The following is a 19,279-nucleotide window of genomic DNA, read 5'->3' as shown; positions in this document are numbered from 1 at the left end:
AGAGGCACTGCCAGCTCATTGCCCTGCTCCCCTGAGGCTCCTCCAGCTCAGCCAGAGTTCCAGGGGCTCGTGGCCAGTGTTTGACCCACCCAGTCAATCAGTTTTAATGGCCAGAAACTCATCCCCTTAATTAACCACGGGACATTCCCAGAAAGGATGATGGGCTCAGGAAAGCTGTCCTCCCCTTGCTGCCCAGCAGAAGCTCTCAGAACACTCTGTGCTGGGAAACCAATGCAGTTTTGTCACTTTTTTTGTGGCAGTGTGCTTGGAATACACTTTCTGCTGCTGCAGCTGGTGCTCAGGGGCTGTCCCTGGGGTGGTGTGGCTGTCCCAGCCCAGGCAGGAGCTGCAGAGCTGAGGTCTGCCCCAAATGCCACCGTGTGCCCCTGCCCAGCCCCACTGTGCCAGGCTCTGCCATTGTCACATTTTATGGCACCCACTGTGATCACTGCACCCATCCAAAACCACACAACACACAATTCCTGCTCCCACAGGAGGAAATATTCCACCAGACAGGGCAGCACTTACAAATCAAATCATTTTATTGAGTTTCTGCTCCTATAGCGTGTGGCACATAAAGAGAATTAAGACACAAGGTGTGATGAGGAATGATGTATTTACCCTTCACTGAACAAAGGATTCATCTCACCCAGGAGCAATGCAGACACCCCTCTGTGCCAGCCCTGATGTGCAGCCTGGGGTGACGTGGTGACATTTGGGGAAATGGAAGCTGGAGTTGACCTGAGGATTGTGGCTGATGAGCACAGTCCTGCTGACCTGAGGGGAGGAGAGCCGGCTGCCTCGCTCGCAAATTCTACCTCCAAACCAAAATATTTGCTTTTGCCTAATTTAATTAGGGTGGAACAAACAGCACTAAGACACTTCTTAACTCAGAGAAAAATCCAGGATGAGAAAATGTCCAAAATCCACAGCTGGCTGATACAGATCAGCTGATTTAGCTGTAAAGCCAGTGCTTGGGATATTCTAACTTCATTCCTGGCCTCTGCAGCCAAGGAACCAGCAAAGCTTCATTTTTATTTTTTTTTTCCAGAACTTGACCTTCTTTCAGGGCTTGGGCTGAGAAACTTTATTCTTTAAGAAAGTGCTGACAGTCTTTAGCAAAAAAGTTTGGAAGCTTTTTTTAGCATCAGTCATGTTTCTGTATTTTCCTTTGCCCCTTGGTCACCCTTCATTACTTGGATGGGATAAGAAATAGAGACCCTGTGCTCATGCAGGGCTGCCACCCATTTCTGTAACATCTTTCCCCTTTTATTTCTCTGAATCCCACCTGTGGCCACGTCGTTCCCTCCACTCCAGATAAGGTGGGGATGTCCTGGGGGATGAGCAGCAGCTACAAAGGGGGCTGAAGAAACTGTTCATGCAAATAGCTCTGGGGAGATTTCAGATACAGGGGAAAAAACCCAGGGTTCACCTCCTGAGGAATCAACAGCATTTTTTAAATATATGACAAAAGGAATTATGGGGTACACACTGCACAAACTTCTAAGAGCTCATGGACACCTCTACATGAACAGGAAACCCAGGGACACTCTGCAGGGCTGGGGCTGACCACGAGGATGGAGCTGCTGGTGGCTTGGAAGAGTCTCTTCCATCTTCTGCCACGGCTTTCCAGTGGCCACTGTCCCCTGTCCCCTGTCCTGGCCACCTCTGCTCCCTGCAGACACCTCCTCGCCCCTTTCCAGCCTTCACACACACTAAAAACTATTTTACACGTTATTTTACAGACCAAACTCCCAGCACATGTCTCAGTCCACCTTCTCCCTCTGGAAACAGATCCGTACAGCAAAAGCCACAAAAATAACATCACCTTGGGAGACATATTAGACAAAAACATATTTGACCACAAAACGGGTTTCTACCTTTACTTACGCAGGAACAACTAGACCGGAAAGTCCCGCTGCCGCCACCGCCCCTCAGCAACCACTGAGACTGAAGGCCAAGTGCAAAAATTACTTGGTATAGTCCCATTTTGCTGTCCCTGCTCCGGATCACGGCGTGGGGGGTGGTTTGGGGGAGGGACAGGAGCCCTGGCTGTCGAAGCTCGCTGCCCGGCCGTGCCACTGGGGACAGAGGAGAAACCAAGGTAATCCAACAGGAGAGGTTGTCTGGGGTTATTCCCAGTCCTGCATTGTGTTGGCCATCTCCTCTTCCTCAGGATTCCCATCCCATCCCATCCCATCCCATCCCATCCCATCCCATCCCATCCCATCCCATCCCATCCCATCCCATCCCATGGATCCCATCCCATCCCATCCCATGGATCCCATCCCATCCCATCCCATGATCCCATCCCATCCCATGAATCCCATCCCATGGATCCCATCCCATCCCATCCCATCCCATCCCATCCCATCCCATCCCATCCCATCCCATCCCATCCCACCCCTGCCCAGATCCTGCCCTGCTGTGCTCTCTTCTGCTCTACAAGTTCCAATTTATGCAATGCCCGTGTTTAACCACTCAGGAGGGATTGCTGAACAATTTACTTTATTGCTTTGTAAATCAATTCCCAATTGTGAGGATTCCTCATCAAAAAAAAAAAAAAAAAGGAAAATAAACAGTGTCTGTGTGTGCTGTGAAGACAAAGTGCTCTCAGCTTTTCCCTGCTTTATTGCTGTTGTCTTTTTGGTTTTAAAATACTGTCTAAGCTCAGAAGTACTTGAGTCTTTCCAGTCTGGTAATTTTACTCCACAGCAGCTCTGTCCACAGCACCAGAGACATTTCTCAAAGGGAAAATCAGATCAGAGACTCGGTAGATGGAGCAAACATTTTTTTTTACCATACTTAGGGGATCATAAATTATTTGTCATCTGCCTTGGGGGCTATTATCATAATTCAAACCCATTATTCCTGAAGCTTTTGAGCACTTGCCCATCTCACCATCTTGTTATATTAAATTCCAGTGACAAATGATAGACATCTCCCAGAGACAACGGGAGGCAGGATTTCCACTGCCTGGATCAATTCCCTCCCCTCCCAGATCAGCAGAAACTCTTTGCTGGCTGATATTAATGTTTAAGCATGTATGGATTTCATTTCTGTGGGTGAAAACTCACTTGGGGAAGCAGACCTCACCCTTGCCTTGGCAAAACCATCTTGAATGAAAACAAGAGAACACACAGGGAGGCTGAGCAGGGCAAGCAGGCCCTTGCAGATGCTCCATGGGTTTGGAGAGGTCAAAAATTTGGCCAATTTCACCAATTTTCTTCCCCAAAGAGACCAGTCAGTGTAAAGCACCTCACTGCATGGTTGGCATGGAACTGCCTGTATTTCAGCAGGGCTGAGCAGAAATTAATGAATGAAGAAGATAGAAACTCATCCTGCCAAACAGCTGTCTTAAGGTAAGGAAACACTTTCCTCTCTGTTTCTCATGTCAACAAAATTGCCTAAAATCCCTGAGGAATTGATAATACGGGTACAACCTCCCTATGAGAATTGCCAGAACAGATTGCAGAAATTAGAACAGAAATGGGCTTTTGGCAGAGCCTTCCCCATGCTCTTTGCCTCGTGCTGTCTGCATGACAAGGACAGCATTGCTACTCCAAAAATGTGATGAAAACTCTTCCAAAGATAGGTCCAAATGACCAGAGAGGAACCTGGAGATACTTTTCCGTCATTTAATTGAAAAGGTGAGCCATGCATTGTGTAGCCAACAGTCAGAAACTGGGACCAGTTCAATCAAAATCAAACAGGCCCAGAAGGCTGGAAGGGCTTATCTTTAAAAACAAATTATTATTCTCTGTTATGGGCATGACTTGGCTCTCAGGAGAGTTACCAGTTTTTATCTGGAGCAACGTTTTAAACAAATAAATGCTGGATGTCAGAGGCATTTGGCAGCATCAAAGACCCGTTTTGCATCGCGCTGATGACGCAACTCCGCGATTCCACGGTTTGTCTTTCACAGATCCCAGGGGAAATCCCCATTTTCAGAAGTTCCCTTCAAATCCTGGAAGAACGAGCTGGAATTTTCTGTTTCCCTTTGTGCACACGCCCCTGAACCTGGCTGGTGGGTGGAGGAATGCAGGAGGAACAGAGGTGGGGTGGCTGAAGGACCCGGGGAGGGATCAGCTGCCAGCGGGGCCTCAGGGCTGAACACCAGGAACAGCTTGTGCTGAGGGGAAGAATTGATTGTCAGAATAACCCCACAAAGAGGGATTCTCCCTTCCTGCTCAGAAACGCGCCTTCTGAACATCTGTGTGAGGAGGATAGCGCTTAAAAGCCTGTAATTAATGATTCATTTGCACATGTTCTCCATGTTCCCTCTGTAATGATGATGGTCATTAGAGAAGTGCAGTCATTATGGTTTGTTATTCACTGTTGATAAATATGGAGCAACCAAAGACATGATGTGCATCCAAAGTGTTTCCCTTTTCACTGGAGCCTTTTCCAGCAGTGAAAGAAAAGAGGGAGCGGCACCAGCTCGTGGAGGAAGGGCCCAAGTGGCTGTTGGCACAGAAATGAGGGGCTGGGCCATGTTAGCCCAGCACTGTGGCTGCTGGGACAGGCTGGAGCTGCCCAGGTCCTCATGGTGGACAAAGAATTGTGGCCTAGCACAAGAGAAGGCTGTTGGTCCAACACCATGGACACATCCATCCATCCACCCATCCACCCATCCATCCATCCATCCATCCATCCATCCATCCATCCATCCATCCATCCATCCACCCATCCATCCATCCATCCATCCATCCATCCATCCATCCATCCATCCATCCATCCATCCATCCCTGCTGTGGCAGGGTAAGGGGCTCAGGGCTGGGCCATCCTCTTGAAGCAGCACAGCTCTGGTGACATTTTCCTGGTAAATTCACCAGAAATTGTGACTCTGAGCTGTAGCCAAAATATGGTGGGAGCTCATTTTCCTGGCCAAAGCCTTTTCGAGGCACACCAGGCAGGGTGTTGGTTAGCAAAGAAATTCTGTATTCCCACACTTTTCTCCCTCTTGAGGGGTGGGGAGGGGGATGGGATCCCAATCACAGCAAGAGGAGATGGCAGTGCCTGGAGCAGCTCCAGTCACCATCCCTCCATTTAGACATCAAAGGGACAATTCAATCCCAGCTCACTCGCCTTGGTTTGAGGTCAAGCACTCAATCAGAGAAGATTTGGATGGAGCCAGAGGCTGTTACTGATGGTCAGAGCACACAGAGACCATCACGAGGATCAGCCGGGAAGCAAACGCTCCCTTTGCTGCTGCCTGGCACAAATGTGCTTGGAGAAAAAGGAGACAAAGAGGAAGATGAAGAAGACAAAGAGGAAGATGGAAATGATGGCTCAGGATGCCAGCACAGCCTGAGTTCACCCCCACAAAGGTGAGGAAGGCATGAAGGGCCAGCAGTTCTCCCCCAGCATGCTCAGGACAGACGGACAGACAGCCAGCAGCGGGATGGAGCAGCTGCACAGAGACCCAGAGCTGGGATCACAGGACCAAAACCCCACATTTCTTTTCAAAGATGCCCAAAAACAACATGGAAAAGATGATACAATGTTTTGTAACCAACAAATACCATTTCCCATTATTTTCTCTCCAGGAGCCTGTGCCTTTTCTGTTTGGTTTTTCTTTTAGGCTGCACTGGGGATTTGCAGACAGCAGTGCTAAAACCTAAAAGGGCAAATAAACACAGGGACCATTTGCTTACTGGCTCTCTGCACCAGTTTGTGGCAGAAATACCAGAACAGATGATCAGAGGGCTTTTTCTTTCCTTTTAAGCAGAGCTCCTGACCTGTGCATTGAGGGGTGAAATGATTCACTCAGGTTTTTTCCAGAGTCTTGGGGGCTCAGCCATGGTTTTCAAAGTATATTTTAGAAGGTGAGTCATCTTCCATGTCTTCCTTGGTTTCTTTGTGTTTCATCATAACAATAATGCCTTTTTTAACTTTTTTTCTTAGCGATTTTCAAAAACTTTACAGGAGTTTTTATTTCAAAACCCCACCTGCATCTGAAAAATAGTGCAGTAAAGCCATAAAAATTGCAGCCTGGAGAAGGAACTCCTGTCCCTGGGACAGCCATGGCAGCTGTGTCACATTTTGAGGTGCTACAGATGCCAAGAGATGAAATGAGAGATCAATTCCATTTCTGCTGGTCCCCAGCTCCCCGTGGCAGTGGGAGGTGACACATGAAGCCTGCCCAGATGTGGCTCCTGCCCAGGGCCAGCAGGGGAAGGGGAATGAAGTCCTGGTGCTGCTCAGCACCCAAAGGCTGAGCTGGCACTGCACACAAAGTGCACAAGGGTTTAATTCTGCTCTGAGTCACCCCAGCCCTGCACAGCTGATCCCTGTGCTGATTCAGGGTGAACTCACCTCAAACAAGGGAGGGTGAATTTTCAGGTGTCCATTGTCTGATATATCCACCTCCCCTGTGTCTTAAGCTAAAATATCAACTGCCAGCTTTTCCTTTGTGTGTAACCAACCTGGGCTGGGACAGAGGGCACTGAGCACAAACTGACTTCTTAATCATGCAATGGTTTGGGTTGGGAAGGAACCTAAAGATCATCCAGTTCCAACCCCCTGCCATGGGCAGGGACACCTTCCACTATGCCAGGTTGCTCCAAGTCCCATCCAGCCTGGCCCAGGGATGGGGCAGCCACAGCTGCTCTGGGCATCTTGTGCCAGACCTTCCCCACCCCTTCTTTTTTGAGAAAATAGCAGATTTCAAAGAAAGAGAGGGTTTATACACTAATTCACTACTGTGGAGTGTCAGCAAGCCCAGTGTCTGCCTTTCAGCACAGCTCAGCACTCAACTTCAAGGGGAAAATGAGATGCTTTTTGTTAAGTACTTATTCTGTGGCTTTGAGGGAAAATACCTCCTCAGCCCCAGATACAGTGGGAGGCTTTATTGCCTTTATTATCGTATCACTGGCCTCAAATGCTGGTGCTTTGTTCTCATACTTGAAGTGTCAAAGGCGTGTGTGCCCTTTTCCACATCTCTGTCCTCCAGAAATTATGACCTAAATCAGGCAAAGGCAAAGAGCTCCACAGAAGCGTGAGAAATTGGAGTGCAAGGGGGAGGAAAATGCCAGAGATGGTCAAAATGGTACCCAGGCATTTTAGCCCTATTTTATCATCCGGGGCTGCATCAAGTCAATCTCTTTCTCTGGAGATGCTTAGAGCAATTACATTTGTTCTATTTATTCTCCCTCAAAGGCTGAGATGAGTCAACAGAAAAATCTTTTAGGATGAAAAATTGAAACTTGAAATAGGCAATATCCCTGGACAATTTGTTCTGCAATCAGAGCAGCATTCTCTTTCCTTACTGCTCTCAATTTCTAATTTAAAAAGGAAAAGAAAAAAAAAGAAAAAGAAAAGAAAAAACCTAAAATGTAACAGTCACATCTGTAAATACAGTTCTTCTCAGTCTTGCTTGCAAGCTCAAGGAGCTATTTCGAGGCGATACAGAAGTGCTTGTTTTCTAGAGTTCATTTCTGGTGAGAAAATTCCCTCAGCTCTGCTCAGAAAATCCCAGGCGAGAGCAGGAGCTCTCTGAAAGCCTGGAGCCAGCCCAGTCCCGCCCAGCACAGGCACGGGAAGGACACCCCACACACCTCTTTGAAGGATTTCTTCACCTCCACCAGCGGGTGCCAGTGGGCGATGGGCTTGCGGGGATAGGCCAGCATCTCGTTCCAGTGGTCTCTGCCCAGGCCCTCGGCGTTGACCCCCACGCGGCAAACCCCGATGATCTCGTTGTGGCCCACCCTGAGGGACAGCAGAGGAGGAGCACCATCATCATCCTTCCTTCCTTCCTTCCTTCCTTCCTTCCTTCCTTCCTTCCTTCCTTCCTTCCTTCCTTCCTTCCTTCCTTCCTTCCTTCCTTCCTTCCTTCCTTCCTTCCTTCCTTCCTTCCTTCCTTCCTTCCTTCCTTCCTTCCTTCCTTCCTTCCTTCCTTCCTTCCTTCCTTCCTTCCTTCCTTCCTTCCTTCCTTCCTTCCTCCCTCCCTCCCTCCCTCCCTCCCTCCCTCCCTCCCTCCCTCCCTCCCTCCCTCCATCCACCAATGAATGGGTGAAGGGATGGATCTACCTATTGTTGATGTCCATCCATCCATCCATTCATCCATCATCCATCCATCCATCCATCCATCCATCCATTTATCCATCCATCCATCCATCCATCCATCCATCCATCCATCATCCATCCATCCATCCATCCATTTATCCATCCATCCATCCATCCATCCATCCATCCATCCATCCATCCATCATCCATCCATCCATCCATCCATCATCCATCCATCCATCCATCCATGCATCCATCATTCATCCATCCATCCATCCATCCATTTATCCATCCATCCATCCATCCATCCATCCATCCATCCATGCATCCATCATTCATCCATCCATCCATCATCCATCCATCCATCATCCATCCATCCATCCATCCATCCATCCATCCATCCATCCATCATCCATCCATCCATCCATCCATCCATCCATGCATCCATCATTCATCCATCCATCCATCATCCATCCATCCATCATCCATCCATCCATCCATCCATCCATCATCCATCCATCCATCATCCATCCATCCATCCATCCATCCATCCATCCATCCATCCATCCATCATCCATCCATCCATCATCCATCCATCCATCCATCATCCATCCATCATCCATCCATCCATCCATCCATCCATCATCCATCCATCATCCATCCATCCATCCATCCATCCATCATCCATCCATCATCCATCCATCCATCCATCCATCCATCCATCCATCCATCCATCCATCATCCATCCATCCATCCATCCATCCATCATCCATCCATCATCCATCCATCCATCCATCCATCCATCCATCCATCCATCCATCCATCCATCCCTCCATCCCTCTGGCTGCCCACACCTGGCAGGCAAAGCCTGGACCCTGCTCTGGTGAGCCTGGGCTGTGGTGTGTGCCCCAGCCCTGCCATCACCACAGCAATTACAGCAGCTTTTAAATTATTTCTGCAGGTCAGCGCAGACACAGAGGTGCTCTACAGCAAGAATAACCCCAGCTTCAGTAATTCATAATTCATACACCCAGTGCTGCTCGGGCTGACATTATTTGCTTTCTAAAATGGGTTGCAGGACAATAAATAACCAAGGGGAAATGGCACTTGCTCAAGGAAATGCCATAAAGCAAGGACCAGCCTTGCCAAACTCGTTATTTTTCCATAACCATAAATATCAATGTCACTGTAGCAATATATCAGCAGGGGCAGGTGGATACCACTGAGCTCTGCCATCGAGGCTGTGGAAAACACTGTGGAAAATTGCATTTGAGCTGGAAAATCTGCACCCAATGGGATGCTCTCCCCTCCAGCCCTCCAGAGCCTCCCACCTACCGATCATAATCCATGACAGAGATAAGGAGGCTGACTTGATCCATGTTCTCGGGGGGAATGTCAAAGATTATTGCTTCATTGTAGGTGGGATTAAGCGTGTTTTTCTTTATGGTGGTTTTCTTCTTTTTCAGTCTTCGCCCGTCACAGAGCAAAGACACTTTGACATATGGATCTAGGGAGGAAGAGAGAGAAGACCTTTTGTTGATGAAAATGTGTTTTGTTACTTTTGCAATATAGAAACAGCTTTATCAGATGATGGGCTGTGAGTTCACATGAGCCAGAGGTGCTCTTCAAATGGACTTTTTTCTAAAAGTTTATTTGCAGACCAGTAAAATCCTCCATTTCTCATACTGGTGTGGGTGGTGGCTTGAACTTCAGGCACCAGAGAACCAGCACTGCATTATTATTATTGCTGAAAGGCTGAGCTGGCTTCACCTGAAGTCTCAATTCTCAGACATTTCATATGGCATTAAGCTCCAGCTGAGCAGAAACATTTTCTGCAAAGGTCTCTGTTGTTACTGCTTTTTGTACAATGAAATTCAAGTACTCTGAAGTTGGTGTCTGGAAAATAAATTGGATTTTATGATGAAAACCAGAATTTGTGCATGCTACATTTGCAAGTCAGCTCTTTGAAACTGCAAATACAGTCTTTAGGTGGCTGTGATCCTCAGGTTTGACTACTGGCCACTGCACAGGGGAATGCACATTCCAGTGGGATTTATCCAGGTGGGTCATGATCCTTTCCTGATCTTGGGGTGAAAGAGTTGATTCTGGCTATAAAGGGTTCCATGAGATCTAAGTGTGCAGGCCAAGAGATGGATCAGAGCTCTGACCCTGCAAACCCTCCAGTGGGATGGGAAACAAGTGACAAATTGCCTACTTTAACAATTGTGTTTGCATTTGAAACACAGACAAAGCTTCTCAGGTACTCCTGGGATGGTTCACCCACCATCTGCTGAGGGTACAGCGAGGGAAGAGGAGGAGATGTGGCTGCAGGGGGGTCCTCCTCAGCCACCAAACACCCACCTGAGTAACCAGTGATGTCCATAGCTTTGAGATTCCTGCATTTAATGACTGTTAAGGTGAGGCGACCTGCAGTTGGCAAATAACAAAGGGAAAACATGATCTCGCCCAGGTCCACGCTTTCCTTCAATAAAGCAGAGAACAGATTTTATTGGAAACGTGCAGAACCAGCCAGGTGCCTCCTCCTCCACCCCAGCATTTCCTCTGCTCTGCCATTTGCAGCAAAGGGTATTTTACTTGATTTAAGTGCACCCCAACACGATTTGCTAAAAATACAGAGAACAGGAAAAATAGGTTACACCTTCACATCTTAGTTAAGGACAATCTTCCTCTGCCTCAGTGGAGACTGTGCTTCCTAATTCAGCCTCTCAGCTATGCACAGCCAATGCACAGCACTCCTGCTCCACGGCTCACACAGAGGAGATGGGATATCTCACACCAAATCAATGCAGTGAGGAAATCAAATTAGTATCAAGTCTTGTTTGAATGTGCTGTACATGTCTCTGGTGCCTGGTTCCTCCAGAATGTGACAAACACAGTGAGGTGACAGAAAGATGAGCTCCTGACATGCAGTGGTGCCGTGTTCTCCAGTTGTGCACTGCAGAAATCTCCTCAGAAACTTTCTGTGACAGCCAGTGCCATCAGTTCTGAGGGTACAGAACATCACAGACTGGTTTGGGTTGGAAGAGACCTTGAATATATTCTATTTTCTACCCCCTGCCGTGGGCAGGGATGAATTCAGCAATGAAGGTTTGTGACTGACAGTGCCCAACATTTCTGCATAAAATGAAAATGTCTTTGAGTAACACAGTGGTTTTCTCTGAAGGTGAGTGTGAGTTTTTGGGCAGTTACCAACTGGAGGGTAAAACTTTAAGCCAGAAGACAATCAAGAATGTTCTGTTGAGCTTTTATTTTGTGACAATTCTACATTTGGACCACCAAGCCCTTTGAGATGCCCTCAAGGAGCTGGCACAGCGTGGGGCTGTGTTTTTGTGAGCATAAATGGGGAATTAACCAGCAGATGGCACTCAGAAATGTTTGGTACTTTAGGATTACACAGAAGCCAACACAATTTACTCTTTTAGTGCCCCATCAAATAACTTTTATCTATGGCTCTTAGCACTTCTTGTACCTGCAGCTTCATCGACTACACCTCCTAAAAGCCCTTTCCATCATGGCCTTGCCCATGGGAAGTCAGGGAAAAATAAACAAACCAAATGTCTGATTTAAACTAGAAAGCATCATCATCCGAAGTCAGCAAAAAGATTTCCAAACACCTTCTAAAAATGGATTTTTAAAAAAATCTTATTTTCTACATACAGATCCCACATCTGTAGAGCAAACAAGCCATTTATTTTGGGAAACAGTGTGTTTGATTCCTTTCAATGTGATATAATGATCTGCTGAAGAGAAATTGTGGCTGTTAGGAGCAGAGTGATGGAACCAGAAAGACAAGTAAATGCACTTAAAGCTTTGCTAAGTGTTAGGGGAATAGATCTTGTTGATGGATGAGGTTTTTGCCAAATTATTTCCTGCTCATTCTCAGGTAAGGCAAAGATTAAATCTTTATTCCACTTAGATGTGCAGAATACTAATGAATATTACATAAAATTTTGATTGGGTCTGTTCTTTCATGCATTCTTTGTTCTTAGTTGGTGTGGGAGGGACGAGGGCAGGAGACCTTGGACAAGATGTCAGAAGAGAGCAGCCCTGTGTGAGATGGTGAGAGCACCCTCTGGACACTATCTCATCTTCTATTCCTCTCCTTGCACTGAGAGGACCCGTTCAGGGTATAAAATGAACATAATTTATTCTTTGACCTCATTGTATCAGGTCAAGAGATTTTTCTTTGCAACCATAAATACAAGAGAGCAAAGCGTGTCCTGTGGGTACATTATTTTCTTGCAGATTATAGACATTGGGACATTTCCAAAATTCATATCAGTACCTTTTAGGAAATAATGGAAGCTCTGAATCAATAGACTTGAAACCAAAGATGTTTCCCTGATTCACAAGCTGTACAGTCATTAATTAAGTAGCTGAGTGCTGGCTACTTGAGCAGAGAAGTTCTTAAGTGTGTTCCTACCCTCTTACCCACACCATTGATCTCATGCATTATTAGGCACCCAGAGCTTTCTTGGGGTTTTATGCAAACTGTATTTACCCTTCTCAATTTTGATTAAACAGAGATGTCCTTGGGTGTGCTGCAGGTGGCTGAGATGTTCCAGGAGCAGCACATTCCTTAAGAATGGCACGGAGAGGATGAGGGGATGGGCCAAACGTGGTGCTGGATGTGTCCGTGGCAGCTCTGCTGGGCTCCTGCTCTACACACCTTGGGCATGGGTTTGGCTCTGCTCCCCTCACACCTTCTCTGGAGGCTCTTCCTTCAACAACCCTTCTGCTGGTGTATCTCCACCTGCTTTTGTGGAGTTTTCCCCCACTAAATGAGATTATTTAGCCAGGAAAACATCCATTATTGCTTGCACAACCAACAGGCAGGTTCCTGCAGGAGGCATCAGCACACCAGGTGCACTTTGCTCCCCTTCCAGCAGCCCCTCTCTGGGTGAAGGATGTGCCTGCTGCCTGCCTGTCTCTCTGCCAGTATTTCTGCTTTCATTACCACCCATCAATCACAAGAGCCGTGGCTGTTTGCAGGTTGGAAGCCAAGAGCTGTGAGCACCCTGCTAACTCCAACTGTTGCTTTCCTCATGGTTGATCCTGTGCCTCCTTCCCACAGCTCTCCCAAGCAGGATGCTCAAAGGGCAGCACAGCAGCAGCTCCCAGCACGCTCCCAGTGCTGCCCCAGGGTGCCTCCAGGCACCACCTCCACCCCTGTGTCCTCAGGCTGGCAGGGACGATGCTCTCCATGCCCTCCCAGGACAGCTCCAGCCCCTGAGCCACCTTCCAGGGCGATGTGCTGTGTGTCCCCTGAGTGCCCTGGGACCCTGTTGGGCACAGCAGCACAGGACACGGGGCTGTGCACACCTGCTGGGCTTCACAGAGCTGTCAGAAAGTTCTGGACACCCTGCAGCAGGAGCATGAGCACTGGTGGAAGTCACCAAGAGGTTCAGTTGGTGGGGAACACAGTGCTGAGAAAAAAAAGCACCAGAGTTACAAAGCAAATGTCTTGTGGCAGTGCTGGCCACAGTAAATATTTGTGTTTGACAGTTCCCTCCTCATCACAGAAAGCAGGGGAGCAAAGGTATGAGATGAGCTATGAGGGAAGCTGCAGGACAGATTTTTGCAAGTTGTGGCATCCTGCCAGTCACCAGGAATGATGTGACAGGGCCCACGCTTCCAGCCACAGGGGTGGGGATGTCTCATCTTTCAGTCTCAGGAATAACAATGTGAAATGACAATGACAATGGCTGATTTAGTGTCCAGCTGCAGAGCAGTTCAATCATTCATTCGCCCTGAGGACCAGCCAGATCCTCCTGGGAGGGCGGTGGAGGAGCAGACAGCTATTATGGAGAGGTTAATGTCACTGCTCTGCACTCAGTGATCAATGTGAGCACTTGGCTTCTCCTGCCAGCTCCCTGTGACATGGAAAGGGCCGGGACTTTTCCTCTCTGAGGCTTGGTTTCTTTTCCAGAGGGAATTCAATAGAACTATTAAAAGATCCAAATCCAGCTCTGGAAGAGTTGCCAGCAGCACATCCAGCACCTCTCAGCACCAAGGGGCTGGTACTGGCCCCACAGAGCTCTTCCTTACTGTGATCATGTGGTGCCTTAAGTTTTTAGCTTTTATATTTTTCAGATCCTGTACTGCATTAGTGTACAACTCTGAGCTCCATATAGAGTGTTAGTAAGCTTTCTTCACGTTTTTGTCAGACAAAACAATCCTTCCAGGGCTGAGAACCAAGATCATCCTCTGCCTCAGGCCCCAAAATTATAAACAAAAGTGAATCGTGGGGCAGAAGCAAACCAGAGGAATATGACTTAGTTACCTGATGGTATAATTGGACAATTAACCCCTGATATGCAAACAGACCAAACTTTTATCTGTCTTAGAAACTCGTGACAGTTGTCCACCTTGGGGGTAGTCTCTGCCAGGCTTTTGACTGCCCATGGTGGGCAGTCAAATAAATATAGATATCAATAGATATATTGAATTCAATAGATATATTGAAGGCCTTTAATAAATACCCACTTTAATCTGTCTAGCCTCTGTCCTGGGTAGCCACTCCAAGGCTACACATGGCAGAGAGCCAGGCCATGGCTGCTGTTCCCTGGGCTAACAGGAGGTGAGGAACCATCAGCTGGGATCCACGAAGGATTTACCCCTGTGGAGAAGCCCCACCCTGCCCAGCAGCTACTCACCGTCGTGGCGTACTGAATGTCCCTCCAGATGGAAGTCTCCCGCGAGAGGTCCGAGTCCTCGAACAGGTTCTCCAAGATAACTTCTCCAATCATGTCGTGCCTGGAGAACCTGTCAAAGTCAAAGACGCTCAGGTGGAGCTTCCTGCTCGCCAGCTCCTCGTGGGGCACGGGGAAGTGGAAGGACTCGTCGAAGGTGGGGTTCAGAGTCTTCCTGTGCACCCGCGTCTGGAACTTGCGCTTGCGGTCGGGCAGGAGGTAGATCTTCACGTAGGGATCCGAGCTGCCGCAGAAGTCTTTGGCTGGCAAGTCAAAAGCCCTGAGAATTCGGACAGTCAGCGTCTCGTTCTCGTAGTCGTACTTGAGAGTGAAGTTAATTTTCCCACAGGTTTTCTCTGCCTCTTTCTTGGGATCCTCGGTGTCCACGGTCTTTTGTTTGTAGAGCTCGGGCTTGATGCGGCCGATGCTGGTGGGCTGCTCGGCCACGGCCGGCGGCTCCAGCCCGTAGTCCATGCTGGACACGTGCATCTGCCGGGGCAGGTGCCTCTTGAAGGAGATGTGCCTGCAGGAGGGAGACACCAACAGCCGGTGGGTTTCCAAGGACATGGCTTTCATGTCCTGTTTTCGCCCCTGGACTCAAAAAACATCGCAGAATGAGTTCTATAGGTGCTCCTGAGCTCTGCACTGAAACCAGGTGTGTTATGGAGGGAACACCTCAAAAAACCTGCAAGGAACCAATCCAGCAAATTTCTTAAATTCCAGAGCATTTGCCACAAGCTGTGTTTTCTCACCTGTGGCCCGAGTCACAGCCCACAGCTGAACAGATGGGTCCCAACAACTCCTTACCCAAACCACAGACACGTGGAGACTTTCCCCACCTCAGTCCTTACACCTCCAAGATACTGGCACTAAGCTCTCCCAGACAAAAAAACCCCCTTTTTTTTGGCTTTTTACTTTTGGTGAGAGAACCTCAACCAGTTCAGAAACTGAGGCTTTCTTCGTAGAACCACAGAATGATTTGGGTTCAGAGTGTTTTAAAGCTCACCTCATTGCATCCCCTGCCACAGGCAGGGACACCTTCCCCTAGATCAGTTTGCTTCAAGCCCTGTCCAGCCTGGCTTTGCTGGGTATTGCTGCTTCCAGACTTTTCCAACAGACTCTTCAGACACTGATAGATAATTGTTGACAGGGAGGGAGGCACAGCCTCGTCAGGAAGAGTCTCTTGCCTTGAGCTCTCCTCCAGCACAAGCTGTATGTAAGCAAAGCTTTATCTGAACAAAGCATAAAAGCTTTCTGTGGACTGAGGGCATTATTTCAGATTATCTGGTGTTTACAAGAGCAGTTTATAGAGTTATTTAACCAAACTAAAAACTCTACAGCCAGAGCATTAGCCTTCAGTGATACGTGGTGCTTGGAGACCTTGGCAGGCTCCTCAGAGGTATTTTGGACAGGGTTAGGCTGGGCTGTGAATCAGAAGAACCTGCCAAGGAGAAAGTGTGTTTGAAACCTGCCCACGTACAGCTAAGTCCCACTTTGTTTGTCCTAATTCAGACTGGCTGAGGGTTTTTTTCTCCTCTGTTGGAAAGGTGTAATAAAAGCAGAAGGAGAGTGTGCATGCAGAGAGGGAATCAGCTGCCCAAAAAGCAGTGTGGATAAATAAAAGAGTGTGGCTCACAAATGCAGGTGGCACCGTGCTGATCTAACTCAGCTCCTTCAAACAGGGGGCTGCCATCAGTGCCTCACTAATCCTGCAAAAGGGCAGCCAATTTTCTGAGCAGTGCCTGATTTCCCTGCCACACTCCTGCGCACATCCCAGGCATGGCCAGCGAGGCAAACAGAAGTGCTGGGGCACAGCCAGGAGCCTGTGATCCCTCTTTCCTGTCCCTGTTTCACCTCCTTCTGTGTCAAGGAGAGATGCTGCATTTCACAGAATGGTTTGTGTTGGAAAGGAGCCCCAAAGTTCACCTCATTCCACCCCCTGCCATGGGCAGGGGCACCTCCCACTATCCCAGGTTGCTCCAACCTGGCCTTGGGACATTTCCAGGGATGGGGCAGCCACAGCTTCTCTGGGCACCCCGTGCCAGGGCCTCACCCCACTCTGAGTAAAGAACCCCTTTCTAACATCTAATCTAAATCTGTCCTCAGTGTCCAAGCTGAGAGAGTCTCAGGGTTCACACAGCCTTTCCCTGACTTCCTGAGGGTGATGTTGATGTCTCTGTCCCCATCTGAGCACAAGCACCGAGCACAGCTGGTTCAGGGCTTGTGCAGGGAGCGATCCATCAATTGTGCTGATCTAATTGTTTCTGCCAGGAGCCACAAAAGAGAGAGAGCCAAAAGGTCTAATTCTGTCTGACAGGGTACATCATTGATACTTCAGCCTGCCTCTCATGTTGGAACAAAATTAAAGTGGCCAAAGCATGCGGGTGACTTGACACAATGAGGTCAAGTTGCAGTAATAGGGCTTGAATCCCTGATTTTTTAAAAGAGCCACAGTCTTAACATATTCATTGGTTAATGGCCAAGCTTTGGACAGTAATCTGCTGGGTAGGTGCTCTCTTTAGTCTCCCTGATGCTATCTGAACCTCTGGCTCCATCCAACAATCCTCCCACCTCTCCAGCTGCTCACAGAGCAGTGTCCCTGCTGAGCAGCTCAGCCTCACCCAGCAGAATCATGGAATATCCTGAGCTGGAGGGGACCCACAAAGAGCATTGAATCCAGATCTTATCCCTGCACAGACACCCTAACAATCCCCCTGTGCATCCCTGGAGTGATGTCCAAACTCTCCTGGAGCTCTGGCAGCCTTGGGGCCGTGCCCATTGCCTGGGGAGCCTGGGCAGTGCTGCAGTTCTGCCCGCCCTGGGGGAAGAACCTTCCCTGATACCCAACCTAAACCTCCTCTGACCCATCTCCAGCCATTCCCTGGGTGCTGTCACTGTCACAGAGAGCAGAGATCAGAGCTGCCCCTCAGGAGGAGCTGCAGCACCTGAACAACTCCAACCTCAGGCTCCTCCAGGCTGAGCAGCCCATGCCATGCCATGCCATGCCACACCATGCCATCTGGGGGAAATGGATTTGTAGATACTTTTTTAAACTAATAACATCTGTATTGCTTCACCCTTCACATGAGACTGAAAATAGAATAAAAGCTTTTAAAACACCTCTCAGTTACCCCATCTCTAAGTCAGATAAAGTCTTAATCTAACACCCATCCCATCATCACAATTGAGCCAGGAATGGATGAATGAGTGACACACTCCAGGACTCTTCAGGAGGCTAATAATAATTTTATTATAAACCCATTCCTTTTTATACATTGTTCCAACACAGGTGGACCTGATTGGTCATTTAATCAACACACCTCACATGACTAATTAGGCTAATTAGGGAAACACCCTTTGATAAACGCCTTATGAGAAAAAAACTGCTCAAAACACCAGCTGTAAGATGGTTTTAGTTCTTTCTCTCAGCCTTCTCAAAACTCCCCAGAAAAATTCCTGGGAAAGTTTTTCTGGCTTTCTCTCTCTGACCAGGCTGTCAGTATCCATATCCCATCCCATCCATCCATCCATCCATCCATCCATCCATCATCCATCCATCCATCCATCCATCATCCATCCATCCATCCATCATCCATCCATCCATCCATCATCCATCCATCATCCATCCATCCATCCATCCATCCATCCATCCATCCATCCATCCATCCATCCTATCCCATGCCATCCCATGAATCCCATCCTGTCCCATCCTCTCCTATGCATCCATCCATCCATCCATCCATCCATCCATCCATCCATCCATCATCCATCCATCCATCCATCCATCCATCCATCCATCCATCCATCCATCCATCCATCATCCATGGATCCAATCCCACCCCATGGATCCAATCCCACCCCATGGACCCCATCCCACCCCATCCCTCACCTGGTGGAGGAGGCTGGCTCCGTGGTTTGCCGCTGGATCCGCGTGCGCCTCATGATGTGATCCTTCATGGACATCTGGACCTCTGCAGGGATGTCCGGGGAGGTGTGGCTGATCTTCACGGCCGCCTCCAGGAAGCTGATGGCCCCCGTGTCCTTGAGCTTGTCTGCCATGCTGTCCTTGTGGCCTGCCTCGCTGCGCAGCACGGCCAGCTGGGAGGAAAGGGCCTTGTTCCTCCAGGGAACCCAGCACAGCTTCCAAAAGAGAAACACAAACACTGCCACCAGGGCCAGGCCACACACAATGACTATCACTGCAAGGAGGCTGACGGAGAGCTCTGAGGGAGACAAGGACAGCGACAGGGAGGGGTGGGAAAGAAGAAGAGAAGAGACAGATGGTGAGAGGATCATAAGTAAAAGGAAGAAATGGTCCAAACTGACTTAAATCACAATTAATGGAGAGCTCTTAGCTCAGAGCCAAACCCAAGAGAGCACCCCCTGACAGGCTCAAGACACACCTGGGGAGAAAATGGGTGTCTCCATATGGACAGAGCTGTGAAGTTTTACACCCTGATGCTTAAATTGGCTATAAAATACCATCCTTGGTTTGTTCTGCAGCATCAGCAAACTGCTGAGTCTGAAATCAAGAAGATCTGTACAATTCCATGATAGAA

The 19,279-nt window shown here is 48.4% G+C and overlaps 1 protein-coding gene across 1 annotated transcript in view; it reads right to left on the bottom strand.

The window, feature by feature from the left end:
* Window positions 1-520: 520 nt before the first annotated feature.
* Window positions 521-19,279, bottom strand: part of SYT6 (synaptotagmin 6) — a 37,289-nt gene continuing 18,530 nt past the window's right edge. The window contains exons 2-7 of the mRNA XM_064398980.1: window positions 18,610-18,943; window positions 14,685-15,243; window positions 10,369-10,489; window positions 9,343-9,514; window positions 7,560-7,710; window positions 521-2,081 (exon numbers count right to left, since the gene is read on the bottom strand). Of these exons, the coding sequence (XP_064255050.1) occupies window positions 2,010-2,081; window positions 7,560-7,710; window positions 9,343-9,514; window positions 10,369-10,489; window positions 14,685-15,243; window positions 18,610-18,943 (1,409 nt within the window). The 3' untranslated portion in view covers window positions 521-2,009. The remainder of the gene's footprint in view (window positions 2,082-7,559; window positions 7,711-9,342; window positions 9,515-10,368; window positions 10,490-14,684; window positions 15,244-18,609; window positions 18,944-19,279) is intronic.

Source organism: Passer domesticus, chromosome 25 (assembly GCF_036417665.1).
Source record: "Passer domesticus isolate bPasDom1 chromosome 25, bPasDom1.hap1, whole genome shotgun sequence".
In the NCBI taxonomy this organism is placed as follows: Eukaryota; Metazoa; Chordata; class Aves; order Passeriformes; family Passeridae; genus Passer; species Passer domesticus.
The sequence above is the reverse complement of the archived record's forward strand: the minus strand, read 5'-3'. Positions and strand labels throughout refer to the sequence as shown.